The following is a 26,925-nucleotide window of genomic DNA, read 5'->3' on the forward strand; positions in this document are numbered from 1 at the left end:
GCCACACACTGTACTACAGCTTATTTCTGAAATTACTCGGTCCTCCTAAAACAAATATTGATCCATGAAATAAATGTTTAAACCCTAAAGAGAACAGTCTGCTTGCAAACTAACACATTTAAACCAAAAACAGGGGGAATCTTTAATCACATTACTAGAACTAAATCTGCCAGAGCCATAAAACTAATTAGCCATGACACAAACACAGTCACAGATTGTATATTTTCTTTAATAACTTTCCAACAGATACAAATGTGTTCGGCTCCATCTAAAGTCTCTGCAAGTTCACTGTGAAACGGCTGAAGTCAGTTTTTCTGTGTTTTGAATGATTGAGGTTTCCCGATCTGCATTCATAGCTCACAAATGTGGTACAAAAGTCTCACAAGTAATCACTTTAAAGGATATTTACTACTCTGAGAAAATAAATGCACATAAGGAATGAGGATGACTACAATTCATAGGTTGCCAACGTAAAACAAAAATTAAAGAAAAAAAAAAGTGACATTACAGCCATCTTTGGTCATTTTAATTTACTATACCTTAAATCACAAGTAAAATAATAACTAAGCTTGTTGGTGATTAGTGTTTAATGATTTATTGTGTATTTGTCAACAGACAGATGATTGTATCACAGCTGAAAACCACCTGAAGCTATGAAGGTTGCAGGAAACCTCAATAACAGTACAAATAACAGCCAGCAGAGGGCGTCGTCAACAACAGTACGTGTGAGTGTGCATTATAAAGTTTATTTACTGAAACATGAAAATAACTTTTAAAAATTAAATCCTTTCACTTCAAATCAGATAAAATATGCTGGTCTTTGTGTGTTTTACAGGATTCCTGTAAAACTGCTTCAGTTTTGTTAGAAAGTCCCGAAAACAACATTTTTACCCGATAGTTGACACTGCGACAAAATGTTGCTAAAAATTAGCGTGAGCACAAAAAGAATAAAACTAATCTCTTAAAGATGCAGACGCATTTGTAAATACACCCTGAAAACAGTGCTACATTTGTTAAGATTGATATTTTTTTGCAGTGTGTAAGAGATGTGTGGTAAATTTGGCCCAGTTGGCAGCTCGTTGAAACCGCTTATACTATAAGTGGGGGCACACGCTCCTACATTCATGCACAGACAGGAGAAGAAAAGAAAAGGAAAAAGTGTGCAGGCTCGCAAACAAGCATACAGGATGTAAACAAAAATCTGAGCGAAGAGTAGAAAACTGCACTGCCACAGTGTGCTGCCGAAAAGCTCTATGGAGTGACAACTGCATTCGAAAAGCAACAGCGACGGCGCAAATGAGCATGTGGCATAAAAAAGTTTAAAAGATCATATGTTACAAAGCCTTTTAGAGTCCTGAGTTTGACGGCAAAACAGACAAAAAGGCCAGAGTCTTTATTTTGTAGAAATACTATAAGGATTTTTTTTTTTTTTTTTTAAAAGAAAAAGAAAAAAAGGGTATCCAAGATCAGTCTTCATTACATGTTTTCAGAACATCCATGGCTCTTGTTTGGGACAATACACAATATGCAGCATATGTCTCCTTGTTAACAGGATATATATTTGTCTGAGTAAATCATGAGGTTTTCCCCACCAATAACCTTCCGATAATCTAACTTAACTAAACTGTGCAGCGATGTTTCAAAACGGCACCACGTTGTGTCGCTCCCACCTGGACACAGTGTGAAGAAAAAGACTGTGAGAAGTGCAGGCTGAAGAGAGGTCAGTTAAAGAAGAGCTCGTCTTCTTCAGACACATTTTTATACATTACAGACTGACATTGTGTCCTAAGTGTGAGCGAGGACCTCGAATTTTTCGGATAAAACATTTTGCTTTACACTTTTAAACTACTGGGAGATTTCCAGCACAACCAGAGTCTTCTACGGTTGACCAACGGAACACTTGTGGGTGCTCTAAGGCACCTTGGCAGCTGCTACTGAGAAAGAAATGTTTCCCCTCTTAAATCACTCTCCCTGCACTAGAACCTAACTACAAAATGATTTAGAAACATTTTACATTATTGGTTGTGAAATACTTGTTGCTACTTCATAATTATTAAGTAAATCCACTTCATTAGTTTGTTTTAATCAAAGCATGTGAGGTTATTCAGGATGGGGGGGGTCTGACATCATAGAAGAAAGGCAGGGGTCTCTGTGAAGCTAAGAAAGTCTTATGGATTGACAGTGGTTCTGGATCTGTTTGTTCTTGTCTATGCAGCTGATTGTAGTTCTGGTTTAGGCTGTTTACAAACCTACAGCCTGCTGTAATAAAAAAAAAAATAAAAGGCAGAGGATCCAGCAATTTGAGGCAAAGGGTACGAGTTCCTGAAATCCACCTGTTACTTTCAGGATTTTAGCAGCCACCTGTCCCAGACCAGATCTGAAATACAGCAGGTGGCAGTGGAAACATTTACCAGCCACAGATCAAATGATATCAGCGCTCAGCTCCTGGACATTTAAAACCACCAATAACTGGGAGGTCGCTCAAGTACTTAAAAGTATAAGGCAGAGCATCCAGCACTTTTAATTTCTGTAGCAGTCCTCTGACATTTTTAACACAGCCATAAGCCTTAACAAACCTAAATCATACCCTTTTGGTGAGGATCAACACCACTGATAAATAAAGCACTGGTATAGTTTGGATGTGGCTGGTAAACACATGAAGGAATTTGGCAGGTAAAATAATGAAAACATATTTAATGTGAAAAAGTTAAAATCTCAGATTGTTGAGAGCGATGACCACAGGTTTCCCGTCTTTGTCATCAATAAGAGCTCCTTTCTTCGGCAGGAAAAAAAACACTTCACTGCTCTGGATTTCTTCAGGTGTTTGGCTGACACCCCACCATGAGCGAGGATAAGTCTGACAGGACCTTTGGCTGTAGATAGATCCATCAACTGCAGCAGGTTTTCGGTTACCTGGCTGCCAATGTAACGAGTCCAGCCTCCAGTTTCCCAGCATGCCGTGCAGCCTCTACCTGCGGGGCTGGTGGCGCGAGTGACGAGGCAAGGAGGAGGAAGGGCTGGAGGACGAAGAAGGTGAGCAGGGTGACATGGAGGCCAGGGAGGCTGTGGCGGCGGCATCCTCTGCCTCCTCCAGTTCGCCTCCGTGGAGCTCCTGGCTCACACTGGACTGTAAGGCAGCTGGGGTCAGCCACTCTTTGGGCAGGCAGCTCTGGAGGAATGGCACGCAGGAGCTGAAGTAGGCCAGGCGATTGACCCAGCGAGGGATCTCCCTGCCACACAGGATCTGAGAAGAAAGACAGGAAGGAAGAAGGGAAAGTTTTAGTAAGTTCAGTACACAAGAAGTGACTCCTTAAAGCAAATGTAGATTCTTTTTTATGTGAATGAATAATATTACATTTTTCAACTCCACGTAAGTCGTCAAAATCAAGGAAAAAAGTAATCAGTCGTGTTTAGTGCCTTTCACTTACATGTTTTGTTATGGTTTGCAGTTTTGGGGTACGTAATAAACTATATTCACACAAAAACAGCACAGAGCCCTTTTCGCCTAGTAACTTCATATCTGTACTATAACAAAAACACTTGTTACTCCAGCTACTAAAGAACTTCAAACCTCAGGCTGCAATACAGCCACAACAGCAAATGAAACTAAGTACAGTAAAATTAAATCAAAGAAGTCATTTCAGACACAAAAGCTCTATCCACCTGCTATTCAAGTCTTTTTTTTTTTAGGGACAGAATAAAGTTTGCTTAAAGGGAGGTGGAAGGGAACTACAATGACTCCTCTCAGACAGAAGATGAACTGAGGATCTGCACAAAGACCCAGTACATGACAAACAAGGGTTAAACTGATCTGCAAATCATGCAGCGCTACTATTTTTGTGTCTAACAGTACAAATAACTGACCATAACTGGTGTATTTTAATTAGTAGTCAATACCAGTGGTCCCTAACCTTTTGTGCGCCACAGACTGGTTTATGTCTGACAATATTTTCATGGACCGGCCTTTAAGGTGTCGCGGATAAATACAACAAAATAAAACCAGTACTGGTACCAAAAAAGATTTATTCATAACACATGGGAAAAGACCCAGGAAAACAGAGTTAAAGATAACACGGAAAAAAAAAAATAATGATGAAAACCAATAAAAACCCCCAAAGCCATAAATTTCACACCCGCGCCTCAACTCTCGCGGCCCGCTACCGGTCCGTGGCCCGGGGGTTGGGGACCGCTGGGCAATACAATACCAATACAAATCACTGGTTACTAGACTGACAGAAAAATCAAAGGTTTACTTAAATTCAACTTATGTATGAAGCTTCAGTTCAAAAGAAAATCTGTCTCAATTAGCTTACATTATAGAATAAAGAACGAACCGAATGAGAAAGAAAAGACGAATGATAGAATAATGCTCCCAAGTCCTTTTAACGGGAAAATACCGTGAGAAGGAAGTATGGGAGATTCTGCCACTGAGAAACACATTTTTGCCATCCTTAAGTCAAAATTTCAGGATGTTATCTAGAACATTCAGATCATCTTAAAATTTGAGTTAAGTATCTAAAAATGTCAACTTATAAACTTAAACTTCTGGGAAAATAACTGGAAATTGAAAAGAATACATTGAAATTGCGAGTCAAGTCAAAATTTTGACTGGCAGGATTGTGTAGGGTTTTTGTTTCAGTGGTGGAAATAAGCTTCCATGGGGAAGAGAGTGAGGGACACGAGGAGAGAGAAAAGAGCTGCGTAGATAAAAAAAGTTGCAAAGTTTACTTCCACGTATTATATTATAGTATTTTCTGAATTTCCATATCACCAGTGAGTTGTGTCAATTGGCAAGTGAAGTGCTAGAGAATATAAAATAACTGACTATGCCAACACTGAGTGAGATTAAGAACAGTAGTAAGTATTAAATGATATTCAATGAGTCACTTCTGTCACTTCTTGGTTAGTTTGTTCTCCATTTCAGAGCACTTGTCAGTGTTGTGAGAATGCTGTGGAGGAAATGAATCTGAAACAATGACTGCATAACCAGAAACTACATCCTGCCTGTGTCTTGAACTTCCAGGAAACTGAATCAGATTTCCTGACTTTCTATGCCATAAATAAATCAGTAATATGACTCTGTGCTAGCGATTTCTCAACCTACTGTAACAGTTTGTTCACGAGTACGTCTAGTTGGACCTTTTTCAGTCTGTGGTTGATTTTTCTCCCTCACAATCTTCCTTAACAACTAACATGCTTGCACAGGCAGACACAGTCTGTGTTGGGGCTAATTATGATTACTCAGCACTATTAGAGGTTATTACAGCATAATGGGAAAAGTGGCTTCCAAGAAATTCAAAGTGTTTTCCCAGTGAAAGGGCTTAATTATGCTTCGATCAGAACATTTATTGAAGCTGCTGACGAGCTGCTTTTTCAGACGTGTAAGGAGACGGAGACAGTGGGTTTGCTTTTATCTACAAAAAAATTCTTACAAAGTGGCTGATTTTTGCTGATGATACTAGATTGCATAGTTTGTTTAGGCTCCAGCGATGAGGTTCTTCCACTTCTTCAGAGACTCTGCAAGGACTGCTCCTCGCAGAGGAGGAGGAGGTGGCCTACATTCACCAAAAGAACCATCTAAGCCTTAAATATCATCTGTTTCAGTGTTTGCTGACATGTGGCTGACATATAATAAACTGTAGCAATTCACACTACAGTCATGAAATATTCCTTTGCAATAATAAAATAAGTCTTCAGATCACCAACAGGCACTATTCATCCCATATAAAATGGTCTTTTCTAACTGAACATGGTGCCACTTAAACTCATGTGTGTCTGAGCTTATCAATTCCTTTATCAATGACTGCAGGTGCTACAAAAAGGAGTCACGGCAGGGAGGGTAAAGTGGTCCAAAGTGTAATCTCTATAACAGGATTACTTCAAATGGGTTGGAAACATCAGCAACAACAGAAACATTTTTCTATGCCATGTATTTGACACTATGCGTATGTGCACCACAAGCACTGCTGCTACTCTTTCCCAACCGAGCAGCTCATCCGTAAAGATTCTTAGCACAATTTTATTTGACTAAGAAAGCTTGAATGAAAATAAATATTCTTTCATTTTATCCAGTTTAGATGTTGACTGAGAAACTGACGCTACAACTGGAATTAGGGAGTAGTCTTTTTGGGATTTTAAACGATAAAGCAGTTGTATTTACACTGAAAGTCTGTGTAGGTATTCCTTGTTTCCTCATTTACAATCAGACTTAAAAAACAAACAAACAAACAAAAAAAACAATAAGAGAAGTGCTAAAGAACCAGACTGATAAGCAGATTTGTTAATGACACTGGTATCAATAATATCTTATCAATTCCTATAAAGCGGTCCCTCACCTTTCGCGGCCTCGCTGTTTTGCGGATTTTTTTGTGTGTGCAATTTTGCATGATTTTTTTTATTTTTTACAGCGCATTGTGTTCTGCGTCCTGATTGGCTGTAGACCATTGTCAATCAATCTCGCCCCGTGCCTTCTGTATAGTACAGAATACGTTCAGCTTGTCAAATTTACATAAATCTTCGATTGTTAGCAGTGTGACTCTGAAGTGATGTCCTGTATGTTTGTAAGTTTTCTCCCCAACAAACAAAACAATGTCGGCGAAACGTTTTGCACCGTCAAAGACACCTGCGGGTGCCTTGGTTTGATTCTATAATACTGGACTTATTTTCCTACCAAGGTTTGAACTTTGAGTGTTTAAACAAGAGAGAAAAGTGTGAAAATGTTCATGCCTGTCCGAAAAAAGTGTATAAAGTGTGTAGTGAGGGGTTTTACAGCCTTAAAACATCTATAATAATTGTAAAAAATAAATTTGGCTACTTCGCGGATTTCACCTATCACGGATTATTTTTAAAACGTAACTCCCACGATAAACGAGGGACCACTGTATTCCTATATTTATTTTTATATTTTTGCATTCAATGCACTCATCTCTCTGTCACAAGAGCTAGACCTCCAATGTGTCAAAATGGTGATCCTTCAGCCTGAGTTTTTATTTTCAGGTAGAGGATGAAGTTACAGGATGGGACATCTTACAAACAAATAAATAAATAAATATAAAAAATAAATGATGAGCATGCCTCTGGTTTGGCTTCATCTTTGCCCTTGGACATTCATCATTATTTAATTGGAACCAGTTGGCTGCAACTTAGTTTTCAAAAGCCTGAGACAGTCAATTTTACACTCTGTGCAAGTTTAGGGTCTGTGGTGAAATTGCAAGCATGCTAAAGGATGGGATTTCCACAGATGACCTAAAAAGAGCAGAAGTGCTACCTGTGGTCCGCTGGTTCACAAGAAATCGATTTTAAATGAGAAATAAGTCAGGCATGACTGTAACTTTGAAATTCCTGTTTAATGATTCTTATCATACATTAGGTCTGGCGACATAACGAGAGAGAACCATTGATTTAAAGCTGGCAAAAGTCTCGCAAAGCCAAACACAGTTATACACATGCACCACATATGGTACTTAAAGATAATCCACTCCCACAGTCATGAGCATTTGGCTATGTTAGCTGAAGGATAAACTACTCACATGCTTTTGTGGCAAATCTATCAACACAACCAAACAGCTACATATTTAAATACTAAAGAGTCTCTTTGAACTCTTCAGCAATATGTACATGCTTTAAATGTGCTTATCATCTCGCAATGTGAAGGAATATTCCGCACATATCTGTGTTTCTGGAATAACCAATAGTAATGACCTTACTTTGAAACAAACAAACAGTATTCTGACTGGCTAGAGCCCCGCATTGTGGCAAACATTTTATAAAACAGAGCCAAGTAAAGGTTTATAAATCTAGTTTTCTGGCAGACTACTAGGTCTACAATATACTGAAAGGTTATTAGGAATTTCTACTGATCTACAGTTAGAGTTCAGTGGTCTGCAGGGAGCACAGTATTGATTTTTCAAAAACAAAACTGACATCTAAGACATACACATCAAACATTCTTTCTGAAGATTTAATTTTTATGCTTGATCTTTCATGCATCCTGCATTCCTGCAACAACAATCAATGTGTCCTGCCATTTTTTACTGTCGCTTTGAGTCAGCCTCTCAAGGTAATGCAGTTAGAGTAAGCATAAAAATCCAATCCTGAGATGGAAGATGGATGACTCTCGATGGTAAACCTGCATGTGTGCTTGATTTTATTTCCACGTACATGTCTGAATTTTATTCTATTGCACTGATGTGAAGTACTGTCTGCATTTAAGGTTTAGAAAATACCATGGTATGTTGTAAGGATGTGTCTTTTATTAATTGTCTGTGTTTCTACGCATTTGTGTGTGTGTTTACCAGCTGGCTCTGCATGTCTGGGCTTGTATCAGTGTCCTAATCCCCAACTCAGCATTAGATGCTAACTGTAAAACTCCCTGCTCATTAGTCACACCAGGATAAGCTGATTGAAACTAGGTGCGCGCGTGTGTGTGTGTGTGTGTGTGTGTATTATATCCTTGTGGGGACATCTCATTGATATAATGCTTTCCCTCGCTGTTTACCCTAACCATCAAAAATGAATGCCTAACCACCCTAAACCTAACTATAACCTAATTGTAACACTGACACTAAAACCACATTTTGAGCCTCAAAAATGCCTTCAAACTCGTGAGGACCAGGATTTTGATCCCCATAAGGGCTGTTGGTCCCCACAAGTATAGTAAACTTCCAATTTTTTGGTCCCCACACAAAGATGTTAATACCCGTCCACACAGAGAGCGAGAGAGATAGATTTAAGTAACCCTTTAGAGGGGGGGTGATCTCTGTAAAGTTCCAAATGAACTTCAGAGTGGTTCATTTATGGTGTGAACGTGATCTGAACCAACTACCAGGTATAATCTCTGATCTCACACAGCACCTTTTTCCTGCATTTACTGTTGTTGCTCCCACCCCAGACACATCTGACCAATGAGCGATCAGTCTCACATGGTTTTTTGAGTGATGCATTTTGGGTCGCTTGGTGTTTACTTGGACGTTTCTCTGTGTGAAAACAAACCAAATAATGGGAAAAGCTACAAGTTTACAAACTCTTCAACTGACTTCAACCACAGTAAACAAAGTATAGGTGCGAAATCACCGTAAGACTTGGCTTTTAAACTCAGCGCAGCTCAGAGTAATGTGCAATGAAATGGTGTGTGTTTTTTTTAACCCACCTCCGACAGTGCTGAGGAGAAGTGGTTGCAGTTCTTGTGCATGAGGTGGTAGGCGTTGCCTTTGTACTCCTTCCCCATCTCTTCCACGATCCGCTCCACATCCTCTTCTGTGAAGTCTGTGCTTCCCAGGACAATAGCTTCTCTGCAGAGACAAACAGGCAGAAGGTACTGATGTTACTGAAAGAGCATCTTCTGGAAAAGAAATGTTTCTAATCCAATTCTACTTTTTACCATTTTCATTTATTCTTTACTGTTTGTCTTTACTGTTTCTGTCAGTGTGGTCTGGCTGAGCGTGACTGTTCCACTTCGTGTTGGAAAAAGCTGTCTGACAGCAGATAAAGTAGTGAAAAATGTTCAACACTGTGTGCATTTAAACCAACACTGATTTTTTAACATTATATCCAGTACAACCATGTTGCACATTTTTTGAAGAAAACATTGACATATTTTTTGTGATTTGCCATTCAGCCAAAAAAATAAGTAGTGAACTTTAAAAACATTTTAAACGCGATCTGAGTTTTTGGCTTTAAAATCAAATGAAATAAAATGAAATGGAATTATGATGATTTTAGTATGAGAGAGTGCTTTATTCACTGGGATAGGCCTCAGCTCTGTGGATAATAAGCAGGCATTTGTCACAGATGATCCATATGTGGTCTAGTGGCCTGCTTGGAGACAGTTAATGTGTGTGCATATGTGTGTGTGTGACAGGCGGAGTCTGTCTAAAGCCACAGGGCAAATCAACTAGAGCAGAAGTAATACTCAGCAGCAGAGTAGGTCTGAGTAGACAAGCACAGAAACATACTGAACTGATTTTCTGAAATAGGATGTTGCGATTTGTACATTTGGGCTCCACATTCCTACAGCGCATCATGTGCATCTTTTGCAGGATGGAAAAAAAACAAAAACAAATCAGAAACATTGCACATTTTGCTGCAGTCCACTACAAAAACAGCTTCTAAAAGACAGCTGGCGATATGGTAAAAAGCTGCACTGATTTGCAGTGTATTTGCAAAACTCCAATTATTAGACTATACTTGAAAAGTGCATCAACAATTATGAATTTTATTTATTTTATTACAGCCAAACACTGTGTTCAAGCCTAAACACAATTTAGCCTGCTGAGTTAAATAAAATATTATTGCCCCCACAGATGTCATGAAAGTATAAATGATCCATCAAGAAAAATGTCCGACTTTCCAGCAGTAATAATATTTTTTTTTCTTTCTGTTGTAAAGGTTTAATACATCCAGCCTCGAGTGGCCATAAGTGGAACTGCAGTCTGCAATTTGTTAGCGTTACTTTTTCAGCTTCACCGCGTTCCTCAAAATAAAGTAAAAGAGAAAACTTGCAGTTTCAGTTCAAGATAAGCTGAGCTTTTTTCAAATCTCAATCTTCTGTTTTATTCAGTCTTTGACCAAGACATGAATCTCTAACTTATTTAGGGAACAAATCAGTGCTTTCTAACTTGGCCAATGGCTGATTGACCAAAACAGTCACTATACACGCTTACTGTATGCGCTACCAGAACCTACCAGCATCTCCACCTAAACCAAACTGGGCATTGTCAGTTGTCAAAAGACATTTGACACACTGCCTGAATTTCCAAACTGATCACTCTACACATAATCATATTGTGGAAGAATGACATGAACAATCAGCCATTTAATGAGCAGAATGGACTTAACTGAGATTGTCCTTGCCCAGCAAACAACCTAAAAGGCTGTTAATGGTTATTAAAACCTACAGCAAGTAAGTAATGTTAAGTGACTTCTAATAGCTGTTTAGATAGGTGCATATAAAATATGCGCCAGCATCATGCCTTTGGGGCAGAACCTGGCACTCTTAACTAGAAAATGTTCTAGCATAAACTTAAAAGTGGTCCCAGGTGTGCCTTGAACTTCAGCCTCCTAGGAACAAAAGATGGCTGTGTTTGTCTTTGTTGTTGTGGGTTGCTGGAAGATTTTGCAGCACGGATTTTCTATTTTTCCATGTTTAGAACTATTTCTACAGATTCCCAACAACTTCCCCTCCCTTGTGCGCCAGCTGGCAACCCTTGCAGTTACTCATTTTTCCAAAGATCCTGTGTTGCTTCAACCTACTGAGGTAACTGCACAGATAAGGGTGGACCCAAATAGATTTATGATACATTCCTCATTGGTTTATCATAGTAACTGAAGGGTTTTGGCATTATTTTACTGCCCAGCCCTTGCAGCATGAGCAACTGTTCTCTTGTCACTACTGAGTTAAAAAGCTAATAGACTAACAAACTTCTGAGTCATAACCTGACTGACTCGCCATTGATTAACATTCTACATTAAACAGGCCAACTCAACTAGCATGTTGCGAGCTGCCTAGGCTGTTGCGACAGATATTTAGCAAAACAGAACACATGCATATCTGTGCTTGTATGTCTCATATAAACACCAATTATCCCACACTTACTTGAATTTAAAGGTCTCGCCAAGCTCAGTTGCATCACCTGGTGTAATCTCAAAGATCCCTGAGAATGGGTACGGGTGTCCGCCATAGGCAAACTCTAAACACACAAGAACACGCAAATTTGAGCTGCTGATGTTACAAAAGCCATTAGCAGATAACATAGTTTTACATACACTATACATAAGTATGTTCAGACATGCCCGGAAGGGAACACAGTGGCGTGTATATATATCCTAGCTATAAAATAAGCATCCTCTCTGTAACACTATCCTTAGGCAGATGACTTGATGTAGGCGGAGTCTTATTTCTGGGTAACCTTACCTCTTCCATAGATCTCAATCCCTGAATGAAAGACTCCGATGCCCAGAGAGCTGGTGAACTCATTGATCCAGTACTGAAGGCAGAAGGAGAAACACAGAATAGCACATTTGTTAAATAACAGTAAAATAATAATGCATGTTTTCTACACCTATTGATTTCATACATTTTATTTTTTAGTCTACAAAATGTCAACGAAAACAATCCATCACAATTTCCCACAGGCCAACATGAAAGTTTTTCTTGTTAAACCGTTCAAAATGTAAACAAATCATAGTAAAGTGAAAGAAGCAGCTAATTATTTAAGAAATCTGAACCAGCAACTATTAAGGCCTTTTCCTCGCTAAATGACTGGAATGATTCACTGTGATAAAATGTGATTTAATGAATTCAATTATTGTTTTAGTGGTAAGACAAATCACTACGCATAAAATTCAAATTATGTGCCCGGGGATCTGCATCATACTGCATGTGATTTATTTTTTTGTGATCAGGTCAGTTAAGGTGCTAGAAGAAGCACTGAAGCTCCAACAACAAGAATCAAATTAAACAATATGTGCTAAAACAATGTAGTATCAAATGTATGTGGATATTTTTCAGGAGGAAGACAACACCCTCCCCCTCACTGAGGCAGAAAGAAGGAATGAGGAGTATGCACAGAGAGCTCCAGGGCATCTCCAAATCCTTGCTGTTACAGACAGACAGTGAATCATTGCATAACTACAAGTGATAGTTCAATTTTTTGACCTCTGAAAGACGGGAAATTCCTTTAAAATGTAGCCTCCACTGCAATAAAGCCACAGACGACAGCTGAAAAGGCAATATGTTTGACATCCTGCAGCTATGCAAACCTTATTACTGAATTGTCATTGTCCTATTGTACCTTGGCCTTTATCCAGTCTTCATATCAGAATAATCAAATTCAACGCAAGCTACAAAAAACATTTACAGACTTTTCTGTGGGTATTTATGACCACAGTTCAGATGTTATCCCTGATGCTTACACAAGATTTCTTTACATGCAGATAATGAAAGTCAAGCTGCACAAAAATAAATCAATAACTGCTGCACTAATCTTTGAAACTGCTATCCATCTTTTCTGTAGTATGTCTGTTAAACATTGTGTCTACAAGGTGATTGGGCAGGCTGTTGCTAGGCAGAATTTTCACTCAAAAAAACCCCCATTATTTTATCACAAAAAATGGAGCAGAGGAGAGTGTTGGCGAAGCGTCTCAGAACTCTAAATCTAATATTTGTTCATACCTCAAACATCTTTCTACATCTATACTGATCAATCCAGTATGCACTCTCAAACAAGCTGCAGGAAGATGCAAGTGTACTGATGTGATGCGACATGTATTCATCTTTCAAGATGATGCATTTTAGTGAAAAACTAGTGTTGTTGCTCTTTTTTGGGAAATGCTATTCATGTCTATGTATAAGTATAGAGTACTATAATCACTGCATTACAAACCTGAAACAATCACATGATTGGTCAGGACAGGTCTGAACCTAAAACCTTGTTGATGTTTCTTCAAACCAAATCAAGTGCTGATCAGCATGAATTAAAACATGCCAAGTTAACCAATAGCAGTTCCTTTCTGCCAGTGCACTGTAACAAAGGTGACAGATTTCTTACCATGCAAATCTGAGACAATTTTTTTTGTAGACTAAGTCTACAAAAAAATATACACCTACACAGTCATATAAAAAAATTAAGGTTTTCTAATCTGCAGTCCTGTGAAAAACTAAGCATAACCAATAAGTTAGTTGCTTGTAGAACCATCTTTACTAGCAATAACTTGAAGTAATTATTTTCTGTACGACTTTATTAGTCTCTTAAATTGTTGTGGAGGAATGTTGGCCTGTTCTTTTTTACAACATTGCTTCAGTACACTGAGGTTTGCGAGCACAACTCTCAAGGTTCACCACAGCATTTAAGACAGACTAAGCCATTGCAAAAGTGATTCTTTTTTTCAGCCATTATGTTGCAGATTTGCTGTTGTGTTTAGGATCGTTGTCCTGTTGCATGACTTAATTTTGGCTGAGCTTTAGCTGCTGGACAGATGGGCTCACATTTGATTCTAGAATAATTTGGTATACAGAGGAAGTCGGGGTCAACTCACCGACTTCAAGGTTCCCAGGTCTTACGGCTGCCAAACAAGCCCAAATAGTCACCCCTGTAACACCATACTTGGCAGCTTGGTCCTGGTAACACTTCCAAACAAGCCATAAATGTCTTTTTTATAACTGTACTGCCATAACCTTTAACAGTTAACTGAGGCCTGTAGAGTCTGAGATGTAGCGCTTCGATTTTTAACAGTTTCTTTGAGCTCTGTGTTATGCTGACCATTTAAAGACATCGATTTTAAGTATTATTTGGATTTGTATATTATATTAGAGATTTCCATCTTACATATTTGAGGCATTACATGTGTTTAACCAGAGTGACAATAAACAAATTGATTAAATTTTATTAGTGTGTACACACAGAGGCTTTCCTTCTTGACATGGAAACAGCTTCCAATGCAAACTACAGTTATCAGGTATCACAGAAGACAGCATGCTATTTAAAACAGTCGACACATTTCCTGTCTGCCATTATGCAAATACATTATGTGGCTGCTTAAAGTCACTTGTGGCAGAGCTGCTGGATGTATCCTTCAACTCTACTAGAATATCTTAAACAGTTACATTGCACCTTAAACACTTTATCCACTATCTGATGTGCTTCTTTCATTTTTTGTTATTTGAATTCAGATGGTTGGGGCTGCCATGCTCATGGTGAAGCTCTGTGATTGAGATGACCATACTAGGATATCCTCTCACTGACATCATACAGAGCTAAGACCATCCAAATGCATGAAACCAAGCTGAAACCTAAGCTTTAGGCTTATAGGATACCTTCACGGAGTCAGCCATGTTAAATATGCACACCAACCATTGTAACAGTATATGCAAAAAAAAAATATCCTTATATTTTAAATATATATGTATAAAATAAGGAAACGCTTCCTGGTCCCTTTTCAAAGGTGTCATCTAATCTTTCAATTGGCTCAAGCGAACAGCACAATTTCACACCCTTAAACTTTATTTAGGGAACTGATTTGAAACAGAATCTGCATTCTGATCAAGTACAACATTTACTGAGCCTTTGGCACAACTTTTGTTTTTTCATACCCACATTTCAAACTTCTCATGCTGCCGGGTTTCTGTTTCCTGAACTACATACGGGTCAAACGTTGCACAAAGAAAGCCACAACACGAGTCTGTCAGTAGTTTTGTTTGAAGAAGCAAAAATGCCACTGTATATCCCCATTTTACCAGAGTCCAGCTACAGCTTGTGCATTTAGAGCTTGCAGACGTATCTCTCACTATAGAGACCTTTTTGATTTTGATAAAGGTCAGTGATAGAGGACCAACATCGAGTCCACAAACTAACACAATAAAGCATCTAATTTTTCCATTTCCTAACATTACTTCTGGAAGGGTTTTTCCCACCAAAGAGTTTCTCACATCAGCTGATCTCCTACGGATATGAAATCATGTCTGTATCAGATCTGTAGTGGTTTCTTTGAGCCCGGGAACAGCAGCCATCTGTGTGTGCACCAGCTGGTTCTCACAGACTGAGAAGCCTTGGCTGCTGGCTCCTTTTTAAAACATTTTCTACATTTCTGTTACAGTAATGGTGACAGAAGCCAGTTTAGAAAACTTGAACACACATCAGCATTTGAGCTGCAAAAAAAAATAAACAGATACCCCCCAAAAAACCTCTTTAACTGACTTTATATAAGGCGAAACATAAACAGCACGTTGGTGAACTAACACCCAGTGGCAGTGTAGTATGTGCCAATATGTCCTTGTAGACCGTGTGTAGGAGTTATTTTAAGAAAACTAATCTGCAACGAAATGCAACATGACTGTCTCGCGCTCTGTTAACAGGAGTAACAAAGACAAATAGTCTGCTACGCTGCTACTCCTCGCCCCTGTTGGTAGTGAAATAAGACTCTTAACTTAGACCTCATTACTTCAAAGCTTGTTAAAACCTGTGTGCTGTAGAGAACAGGCTGAGTGTTTATGAATGAATTAAAAGACAGATAATGAAAGGAACGGGAGACAGAGAGGTGGATGAATGCTTGCTGTAGTTTGCTCTGTAGTTTTCTTCTGTTTTTAAGTTGTTAAGATGTACACCGCTGATTTGAAAGTGTAGCGGAAACAAGCGGACTGAAACCAAGCTCAAAACAGAAATCGATGGAAGGAAGCTAGTACCAGCCACAAGCTAGGTGCTGGTGAATTTTACCTTCATCTGCAATAATAGTTTGCCCTAGTTTTACCCACAAAGTTATCTGAAATCTCCCACGCAAAGTGCGTTACTTTTTTTTTCTTTTTTAAACACTCAGCAGGTTTACACTGAACTAGGTAATTGATTAATAAATACATTAAGATCACTGCTGATTCCAAGTCACTGATTCCTGTGAGCTCTTTGTACTGCTGTCTGTTGATTTTATTAACACAAATGAGCAATTTTGACATTCCCATAACCTGTGGTGTAGCATCAAGACATTTGCCTTACACACAAAGGATTTTTCAGATAGAGTGTTAAGATATTCATTCAGAATATTGTTCAGAGAGTTCAGATATTGTTTCCATTACTGATAGCTTTAGATTGTGTTGCATTAGTTTTTTTGTTTGTATATAATAAAGTGAATAGTGAGTGAGTGAATCAAATGTGAAGTTGTATTAAGAGACTGTTTATTATGGAAATAAAATCTCCAGTTTCATATGTCAGCTGTTAGCTCTAATTAAAATGATTGAGAGTACAGTAAATTAGGTCCAGTTCCAAACTCGGATTGTTTTTATTATGTAATTGTAGACAGGGTTGAAAGCTGCCATCATTGCAATGTTTAATGAATGATAACCATAAACATACACCCAAGCTATAGTACTATTTTAATCGGTTTTGATTTTTTCCCATTAAAGATGCTGCACTATATTCCACTAGCAGAGGTTTATGTGGCTGTAGCAACACAGTACACTCCCAACTTACTTCTTTTGTGTCGGCCCATGTTACCTTGTAAACTAGGTGACAAAAACAGAAAAGGAGGAATCATGACTGCTGCATGTCCCTAACTGATCCACACAAAGACACTGCAGCCAACACATAGCCTGCTCTGCTGAGTATCAGGCTACATTACACAGTTAAACCTAATATCCTAACATGTCCTCTCACACGCTTGGAGACAAAGAAACCCGTGGTGCTGGCTGGCAGGCAGACAGGTGGTGTGCAGATAATGCTGTCTCATTAGAGCAGTGCACTAAACCACTCAGAGCTGTCCAGGAAATCCACTTAGCTGAGATGTGAGCAGGACTGTGGGGAGGACCTGACAGAATGGGAATTGGGAAAAGCAGTGGTTTGGGGCTGAGGGGGCGCCTGTAATCATGTCTGTACATACACTCTTGACAGTCACGTGACATTATCGATCCTCAAAGGGGATGGGGACTTGTTATCAATCTTTTTGAGTAGATGCTCACAGCTGTGCTCCAAGAAGAACAACAGAGCAGGCAGACTCACACACACTGCATAAAATGCCACCATGATGATGCTTTGAGATGAAGGTAAGGATCCTGAGTTGTTACTCAACTGTCTTGACCTCTGCAATCATCTGATCTTTGCAGTTTTCTCACCTTCTTTTACATGAAATGTCAGCCCTAAGCTTGCACCTCCCAATAAAACAGGCCCCATTGAGACCATCAAATAAACTGCATGACAAAACACAGCCTCCTTATTCACTTCTATGAGAACATCATCATGGGACATTAGAGCTGTTTGCTCAAGTGGATGACTAAGAAGAAACAACCTATAAATTAGAAAACTGGTTTACAGTGACATAATCATAAAAGTCATCTAAATATTTCCTGATTTACGACTGCTGTTCAGACATTTTTTTATTTTATTTTTTTTTTATAAATGTGATACCGCTTTGGGGGTTTAAAAACATTAAAAGTGAAACAGTTTTGTTATCTCACTGACATTTTAATGTTGTAAGGGCTTAATGAATGCAGACATTATTACTGAGGTGAAGTATAACATTTTCTGAGAAGCCTTAAGAATTTCTACAGTTGTAAAGTGGCCTCACAAGAGCAAAACAACAGAGCCATCTCTTCTGTCCTTAAAGCGTCATTAAGGACCTTTTTTGTCCTTAAAGAATATTTTGGATGGTAAAATATTCTAACTGGAATTTTGGCAACAGCAGAAAAAAAAACAGTCCAACATGAGTCCAAGTTAGTAAAAGAAGCATGTCACTCCTCATCTATCAGTGCTCTGTTATTCTCCAGTTTCCTTAACCCTTTAAGACCTACCATAGAACCAAGTCCGCCAGAGCTTATATTATATTTTTACATGCTGTAGTGCCAATTTTTGGAGCATTTCAAGTTGATATACATCAATACAACCATTATAGCCCAAATTTTAATAATATGTATGCATTAAGTGCATAGTAATTACATAAATTGCAAAAAGTGCAATAAACTACAAAAAAAAATTGAAAATCGTTTTTGTTTTTTTTTAACATATATTTCTAGTTAGAGAAATTTAAGAGGCTTATCCTCAAAACTGTAAATACAAAAAGTTGCACAAAATAGTTTCCCACCACAGGAAATTTATTTTGAGTGTCTTCATAGTTTTATTTTTGAAATACACCAATTTTTATATACTGCAGGAAAAACAAAAATAAATATTATAGTGCAAATTTGCAAAGAAGCAGCATATGCTTCTTCAAAATAAACTATTTCCAGCAGTGCAATTTGAGTTCTAAGCATCCCAGAAACGACACAGAAAGTCATAAAGTCAAAGATAACTTTTAAAAACACCAGTATAGGCTCTGAGGCCCTGATAGTAAAAAAAAAAACTACATTTCCGCGAAAATGACGTCACTTCCGGTTTCGGGCAGGTAATGGCGGACATGCGAAAGTTCGCGCTGACGTCTATTCCAACGTAGGAAGTGTTATGAACAGCTGATCGGATCGGCAAAGCATGTTTCTGGAATATTATGTTTTTGTTGCTGCAATTGCTTTTTATGCAGTTTTTGCAAAGCTATATGTGGAAGGAAACCGTGACCTAGGACAAGCTGATGGCATAAGATGTAAGTACAACTCCTCAGGTTTCATATGCAAAAAAAATTATTGCTCTAGCTTACGTGGTTGCAGAGCTACCGGGATTTAAAAATAGTTACGCAAAACGGAGCATGCCCGCTCCGACCGGTTTTAAAGGGTTAAATCCAAGATTATATTTTGTAAGCTAAAACGATAGCCTCATAGAAATCTAATTTTTATTTTTTTTAATTAACTAAAATATTAACACTTTATTCCAGCTCAAAGAGAGTTATTGTGGAAATACATTACCACTACTTTTCTTATTTAGGAGCTATGATGCATTTGCAAAGCATGAAGCTAAATCACTTAGCTTGGATAGTCTGCTTTTCTCCAGACTTTACAAATACACCCATCCGGGCTTGATTATTAGATTATTATGTATATTGTTAATATAATAATTGATGTTTTAAAGGTAAAATGTGCACAAAAACAAAACAAAAAAATAAACATTTGGGAAAATCTTTAAATTACTGTACACTGGGGATATATCTACCTGATATTTGGTCTGATAGTGACCCAAAATGCTGGACAGGTATCAGTGATGAGTCAATCCGCTGTCCGATCCACTCACTTCAGTTCATGTTGTTCTCTTTTTACTTAATGCAACATCAGCGGCAGACAAGCTAGCGTATAATGGGAGAAAAAAAGCTCCACAAATAACTTCTATTTGTATCTTTCCAATGTGGACTGGTACTTGATACTGGTAAAGATTCATGGCTAAAATATGCATAGAACACAAGTAAAAGAAAACCCTGTTACTGGTGGCCCAGTAACAGTGACTCAATCTATAAACTGATGGTCACCCACCAAGTGACTCAACCAGCCTCCAAGCAAATCAGTCAAACAACACTCACTGGGATTGATCTACGGTGCAGTAGAGCAAAATTAATGTTTTTTTCCTTGAATGCAAAACACATTTACACAGAACTTCCATACAAGTGCAGTACTATGCAACAGTTTTAGGCAGGTGTGAAAAAAATGGTGGTAAACAAAGAATGGTTCCAGAAATATAAATAATAATTTTTTATCAGTTTTTTTAAATCAATATTTGGTGTTACTACCAACATCAATTCCTATAGGTACACTTGCACAAAGTCAAGGATTTTATAGGATCATAGTCAGAGGTATGATCAACCAATTATACCAAACAGGTGCTAATGATCATCAATGTCGCACGTAGGTTGAAACACAGTCATTAACTGAAACAGAAGCAGCTGTGTAGGAGGCTTAAAACTGGGTGAGGAACAGCCAAACTCTGCTACCAAGGTGAGGTTGTGAAAGAGTTTCATTTCATGGCAAGATTGAGCACATCAACAAGCACAAGGTAGTATACTGCATCAGGAAGGTCTCTCCCAGACAAAGATTTCAAAGCAGACTGGGGTTTCAAGATGTGCTGTTCAAGCTGTTTTGAAGAAGCACAAAGAAACAGGCAACACTGAGGATCGTAGACGCAGTGGTCGGCCAAGGAAACTTAGTGCAGCAGATGAAAGAACATCAAGCTTGTTACCCTTCGAAATCAGAAGATGTCCAGCAGTGCCATCAGCTCAGAACTGGCAGAAACCAGTGGGACCCAAGTGCACCCAGCTATTGTCCGGAGAAGACTAGCCAGAATTGGTCTTCATGGAAGAGCTGCAGCCAAAAAGCCATACCTCTGATGTGGAAACAAGGCCAAGCAACTCAAGTATGCATGAAAACATAGGAACCGGGGTGCAGAAAAATGGCAGCAGGTGCTCTGGACTCATGAGTCAAAATTTGAAATATTTGGCAGTAGCACAAGGCAGTTTGTTTGTCGAAGGGCTGGAGAGCGGTACCATAATGAGTGTGTGCAGGCAACATGGTGGAGGTTCATTGAACATTTGGGGCTGCATTTCTGCAAATGGAGATTTGGTCAGGATTAACGGCGTTCTCAATGCTGAGAAATACAGACAGATACTTATCCATCATGCAATACCATCAGAGAGGCATATGATTGGCCCCAAATTTATTCTGCAGCAGGACAACGACCCCAAATATACAGCTAAAGTCATTAAGAACTAGCTTCAACGTAAAGAAGAACAAGAAGTACTGGAAGTCGAGTGTGTCTGAGATTACATGAAGAGACAGAAGGATGTGAGGAAGCCTACATCCACAGAAGATCTGTGGTTAGTTCTCCAGGATGTTTGAAACAACCTACCAGACGAGTTCCTTCAAAAACTGTGTGCAAGTGTGCCTAGAAGAATTGATGCTGTTTTGAAGGCAAAGGGTGGTCACACTAAATTTTGATTTGATTCAGATTTCTCTTTTGTTTATTCACTCCATTTTGTTGCTTGCTGAAAATAAATGATTAGCACTTCCGTTTTTGAAAGCATTCTTTGTTTACAGCATTTTTTCACACCTGCCAAAAACGTTTGCACAGTACTGTATAATTACTCTCAAACTGAGGTGCAAAACCATTAGTTCTGCTGTACTGTTATCGTCTTGGGGGCCATTGCATGTACAAAGCAAAACTGATTTTACTTAGGTCAACTGTCAAAAGTGAAGGAAAGGAAGCCAATTAACAACCAGCAGACAGCAAAATGTACCCACCGGTCAGTGATCATGCCACTAGCAGTTCACCCCTCCTACAGTACTTAGGTCTGAACTGTCTGATTAAAAGAAAGAGGAAGCCTTTAAAAAGTGCTGGAATGAATAACTGGACTCCTGCCACAGTGTGAATGTTTGCCGCGGCACTAGTTTACACACAAACATCACAAATATGCATGGCTCAGAGCTGATCTTTAGGCAGAAGCAAAAAACACACACAATTTCTTCTGCATGCAAAATATGTCCTTCTGTCTCTACTGTTGATTCTCAAATATATTCTAAAAATCCTACGCATGTGTCTTTTAGATGTGTATGAGTAGCTTCTGAAAGCAACGGCCCCTGCAGCTATTCACATGAATGGAAGCAAGACAGAAATAAAAGCTCTTCAGACTTTGCAGAGAATGGAAGTCATGTGGAAAGCAAGAGGAAGTGAAAGAAAGTAATGAAGAGAACAGGAAAGGAGAAAAAGGGAATAAAGGATAAGAACCTAAGGAAGAAAGGAATGAATATATACTAATGTATATAATATGTAATCGTGCAACACACTACTCTTTCTACTGACTCTCAAAGGTCTGTTTAATGACTCTCTGGCTTTCAATGTTTTAATGTGTAAGTGTTTTGTGTAATTTTTAACTTTGTTTGTTTGTATGTATGTATTTGTTTGGAAATGTGCTGCCTCTTGGCCAGGACTCCCTTGAAAAAGAGGTTTTTAATCTCAATGGGACATTCCTGGTTAAATAAAGGTTAAATAAAAAATAAAAATCCATTTCCACCCATGTGACCTCAAACCTCTGCAGATATATTGACCAGCAGCTGCAGAGGGACATCAATAAATAGAACAAAAGCAGGACCAAGAAGAAAAGAATCGAGTCCTGAAAAGGCCCTTTACATTTTACCAGGAAGTAACATGTTCAAGTAAGGAAGACCGACATGATTTACGATGCACAGGTCACAAAGGAATAACAGCATCTAAATGCAGCAAAGGCCAAGTGTACATACACAGGATGTTGTGGTTTTCCAGCCAGGAGTTCATACACACTGTCCCAGAACAGTACCCCGATCTGTTTTATATCCTCAAGCTAGACCAACTTTAAATGTAATCTTCAGCCATATTAAAGCCATATCAATCAATGATTCATCAATACATCAATTTCCAGAACCCATCCCCACTGACTCATCCCAGCATGGTGACAACATAGTGACTCAAATTATTGAACCTCAGACTAACGCTATAACAAAGTCAATAGCGTGTCCTATGCAGTAGAAATTACCAGGCGACTTTCACATCTGCTTTTGGTTTGGTGTTTAGAGTGAAGTGAAATCCTTAAGATGCAAAACTAGGCTTAGTTAAATAGTGACTTCCTGTAAAGCCTAAACTTTTAATAGTTTTTTGTTTTGTTTTTTGTCTGTAGTCCACAGTGGACCAGTTTTGTGGCAGTCCTATCATGGAAAATAATTAAAACATAGCCAGAACAAATGGAGATTAAATATATGGACCAGCAAGTCAGCTGTGGGTTTCAAGTTGCTTAATTTTCGTTCTTGAATCTTTTCACACTGCTTTTCCTGTCGCCATTTGCAAACCGGCTTATTTTGTTTGCACTGAACAGACACCAAAACAATGTTGGAACTAATACAAATAGACAAAAACCTTTCTACAAGCATCATACGATACAATAAAGCGTACATGAATTGGTTCAGCCTTTTGCAACCCTGTGTCACTCACTGTGTTTTGCAAGAAAACAACAGAGGGGAAATAAGCAAACTAATTACGAAAGATGAAACTGCGTTAAACAGCAATTGCTTTGGTGTTGTGTGAGTATGCCGAATTGAAGAGCGGTTCGTAATCACGAAAAATGCTTTTAAGTGCTTTTCTTCCATTACTGGACATGTGCTGATAACCAACGAGGAATTAAAATCGCATTTTTATAACGCGCTTCAGCGTAGTGTCCTGGCAAAAATAATACTCATCTCAAACATACTTCTTAGATCAAGTAATAACAAATAACTAAGAAAACGTTCACGTTTCCGCTTCTACTTACCATATCATAGACATTTAGGATAATCGGCTCGTTTGCCATCACTGGGCATCAGGATTTTCTTCCCCCAGCGTCCCTTCTTCTCTCCGGTTTCTCTTCCTTCGGTGCGAGATCCAAACTCTCGCTCTCCTCTTATTATTATTATTATTATTCCTGGCTCTTTCACGAAAGATGTTCACCTTGGTAATTCAACTTCGCAACCCGGTGTAAAAACGTTAGAGTTCCGATGATGTTTTCACCGTCCAACATCTGACTGACTTTGTCTAAATATCCCCCGACAGAGCAGCAGCAGAGGCGGACAGATGAATCTATCGGTTACCAAAACTGACTTGCTAAACCTTATCGGCTACCGAGGTCGCCGCGAAAAAACACTGAGTTTAAAGGGAGAATTTTCTCTTCCAGAAGACGCCGTGCCGCGGAAAAAAGTCAAATTCATTTTCCCAAACAAACTACTTAGCTAAATCACATAATGTAGGTACATAAAAAGGAAATTCCCTGTGTAAAAAAATGACTTGCTACTCCCTTATTAGCCCCGGCTAACGGTAGCAATGGAGCTGCAGGCAGGATGCGACTGCTGGGAGAAATTGGACGATGTTGAGGAGCAGAGCGATGAGCCCATCACTCTATTAATCTCCCTTAGCGCACTGAGCATTATGGGTGATGTAGTTCATAAAGAAAACGAGCGCCCAACCAAACTACACTGCTCAAAAAATAAAGGGAACACTTAAACAACACAATGTAACTCCAAGTCAATCGCTCTTCTGTGAAATCAAACTGTCCACTTAGGAAGCAAAACACTGACAACACCAAGTTTGGCAACTTAGCCACTGGTGCCCTGTGCTCTTCACAGATGAAAGCAGGTTGACACTGAGCACATGTGACAGTCTGGAGATGCCGTGGAGACTGCTGCCTGCAACATCCTCCAGCATGACCGGTTTGGCAGTGGGTCAGTAATGGTGTGGGGTACACTACTAAGCCTCATTTTGACTTGTTTTAAGGACATTATATCAAGTTGGATCAGCCTGTAGTGTGTTTTTCCACTTTAATTTTGAGTGTGACTCCAAATCCAGATCTTCATGGTTGCTAAATTTGATTTCTATTGATAATTTTTGTGTGATTTTGTTTACAGTACATTCATCTATGTAAAGAACAAAGTATTTAATAAGAATATTTCATTCATTCAGATCTGGGATGTCTTATTTTTGTGTTCCCTGCATTTGTTTTGAGCAGTGTATTTTCTAAATAAACGAAGTAGAGTTTACACTATTTAATACAGAAAGTGCAAATGTGGTCTAGGGTGGTTCTTTTAATGTATTTTCCATCCATATAAAAATAAAGCACAATACCCCATATCTTAAAAACAAAGAGAGACAGAGAGAGCAGTACTTAGGTCATTTTGGTTGAATTTGAGCAAGATCCCACAAGAAACAGGGTGACTCCAAGACTTTAGAAAATGAATAAATAAATAAATAAAATGAGGTTGCTAAGGGGGTCCACTGGAAATTGGAAATCAGAATATCTGATCAGATTCAGTTCAACAAGAATGGTGTATACAGTTCTTAACGAATTTATTATACTACCATTCAATCTAAAGTTTATGCCACAGCTGCCTTAAATTACCATTACTGGTAATAACCAAAATAATTTTATGTGTTTCTGTAATGGTTAATTCACCAGTACGTGCAAACTCTTTAATCAAAATTGTATTTTTAATCAGAATCAGAATCAGAAATCAGAATCAGAATCGTGTTTATTGGCCATGTATATGTGCAGACAAATACACACACGTGTCTATATATACATTACACATGCATACACATACATACACAAAGCTGTATAAACCAACTATAAATAACTAATCTAAACTTATATACATAAAATACAGAAATGAAATGAGGTGGAATGAATACTACAGGATGTACATAAGGTGCAGTTGCAGTCGGCAGTGGGAGCAGCGTGACAGGTCAAGTGTTTAGAAGGGAGATGGCGAGGGGAAAGAAACTGTTCCTGTGTCGGGTGGTCCTGGTCTGCAGGCTTCTGTACCGTCTGCCAGATGGCAGCAGATCAAAAAGTCTGTGTCCAGGGTGTGAGGGATCTGTGATGATTTTCCCTGCCCATTTCCTGGTTCTTGAGAGGTACAGATCCTGGATGGAGGGCAGGGGGGTGCCGATGATCCTTTCTGCTGCCCGTACAGTCCGCTGCAGTCTGCTCCTGTCCTGTTTAGTGGCTGCACCATACCAGACTGTGATGGAGGAGCACAGGACAGACTCAATGACTGCAGTGTAGAACTGGATCAGCAGCTCCTGTGGAAGACTGTACTTCCCCAGTTGTCTCAGGAAGTACATCCTCTGCTGGGTCTTTTTGAGGATGGAGTTGATGTTGGTCTCCCACTTCAGGTCCTGGGAGATGGTGGTACCCAGGAACTTGAAGATCTTCACAGTCGACACAGGGCTGTCTGATATGGTGAGGGGGAGCAGTGTTGAGGGATGTCTCCTGAAGTCCACTGTCATCTCTACTGTTTTAAGAGTGTTCAGCTCCAGATTGTGCTGACTGCACCAGAGTACCAGCCGCTCAACTTCCTGCCGGTATGCAGACTCATCACCATCCTGAATGAGGCCAATGACAGTGGTGTCATCTGCAAACTTTAGGAGTTTAACAGCCGAGTTCTTGGAGGTGCAGTCATTAGTGTAGAGGGAGAACAGTAGTGGTGAGAGGACACATCCTTGAGGGGCACCAATACTGAGGGACCGAGTTTCAGAGGTGATCTCCCCCAGCCTCACTTGTTGCTTTCTGTCTGTCAGGAAGCTGGTGATCCACTGACAGGTAGCTGGTGACACGCTGAGGTGGGAGAGTTTGGAAGAGAGAAGTTCAGGCACGATGGTGTTAAAAGCCGAACTAAAGTCCACAAACAGGATCCTGGCATAAGTTCCCGGGCGGTCGAGGTGTTGCAGGATGTAATGCAGCCCCATATTCACTGAATCATCCACCGACCTGTTTGCCCGGTAGGCAAACTGCAGAGGGTCCAGCTGGTGGCCTGTAATGTCCTTCAGATGGGTGTTAAACCAGTCGTTCGAAGGATTTCATGACCACAGACGTCAAGGTCATAGCTGGCTGGAGGACTCATGCCTAATGTTGAACACCTCAAAAACTGCCTGTATGTATTTTTCAAAACGCCCCTTAAACTTGAAGCAGTCAAACATATTCCTGGATGGAGTAGAGCTTGAATTAGCTCCAGAATTTAAATATCTTGGGGTCATTCTAGACCCA

The 26,925-nt window shown here is 39.2% G+C and overlaps 1 protein-coding gene across 1 annotated transcript; it reads right to left on the reverse strand.

The window, feature by feature from the left end:
- Positions 1–211: 211 nt before the first annotated feature.
- desi2 (desumoylating isopeptidase 2) lies at positions 212–24,260 on the reverse strand. The gene is made up of 5 exons (XM_031745632.2): positions 23,662–24,260; positions 11,912–11,984; positions 11,594–11,687; positions 9,149–9,290; positions 212–3,244 (listed from the first exon to the last, which is right to left on the reverse strand). Exons 1-5 carry the CDS (start codon positions 23,698–23,700, stop codon positions 2,969–2,971), a joined length of 624 nt encoding a protein of 207 aa, XP_031601492.1. The 5' UTR covers positions 23,701–24,260; the 3' UTR covers positions 212–2,968.
- Positions 24,261–26,925: the final 2,665 nt, after the last annotated feature.

This window comes from Oreochromis aureus, linkage group 13 (assembly GCF_013358895.1).
Source record: "Oreochromis aureus strain Israel breed Guangdong linkage group 13, ZZ_aureus, whole genome shotgun sequence".
Taxonomy (NCBI): Eukaryota; Metazoa; Chordata; class Actinopteri; order Cichliformes; family Cichlidae; genus Oreochromis; species Oreochromis aureus.

Excerpts from the sequence above, each read along its gene's own strand:
- desi2 (XM_031745632.2), bottom strand. The coding sequence starts at position 23,700 with ATGGCAAACGAGCCGATTATCCTAAATGTCTATGATATG. Across the intron at positions 11,688-11,911 it reads GATTGAGATCTATGGAAGAG|AGTTTGCCTATGGCGGACAC; the intron begins GTAAGGTTACCC and ends TTGTGTGTTTAG. Across the intron at positions 9,291-11,593 it reads GGCGAGACCTTTAAATTCAA|AGAAGCTATTGTCCTGGGAA; the intron begins GTAAGTGTGGGA and ends TTGTCTCTGCAG.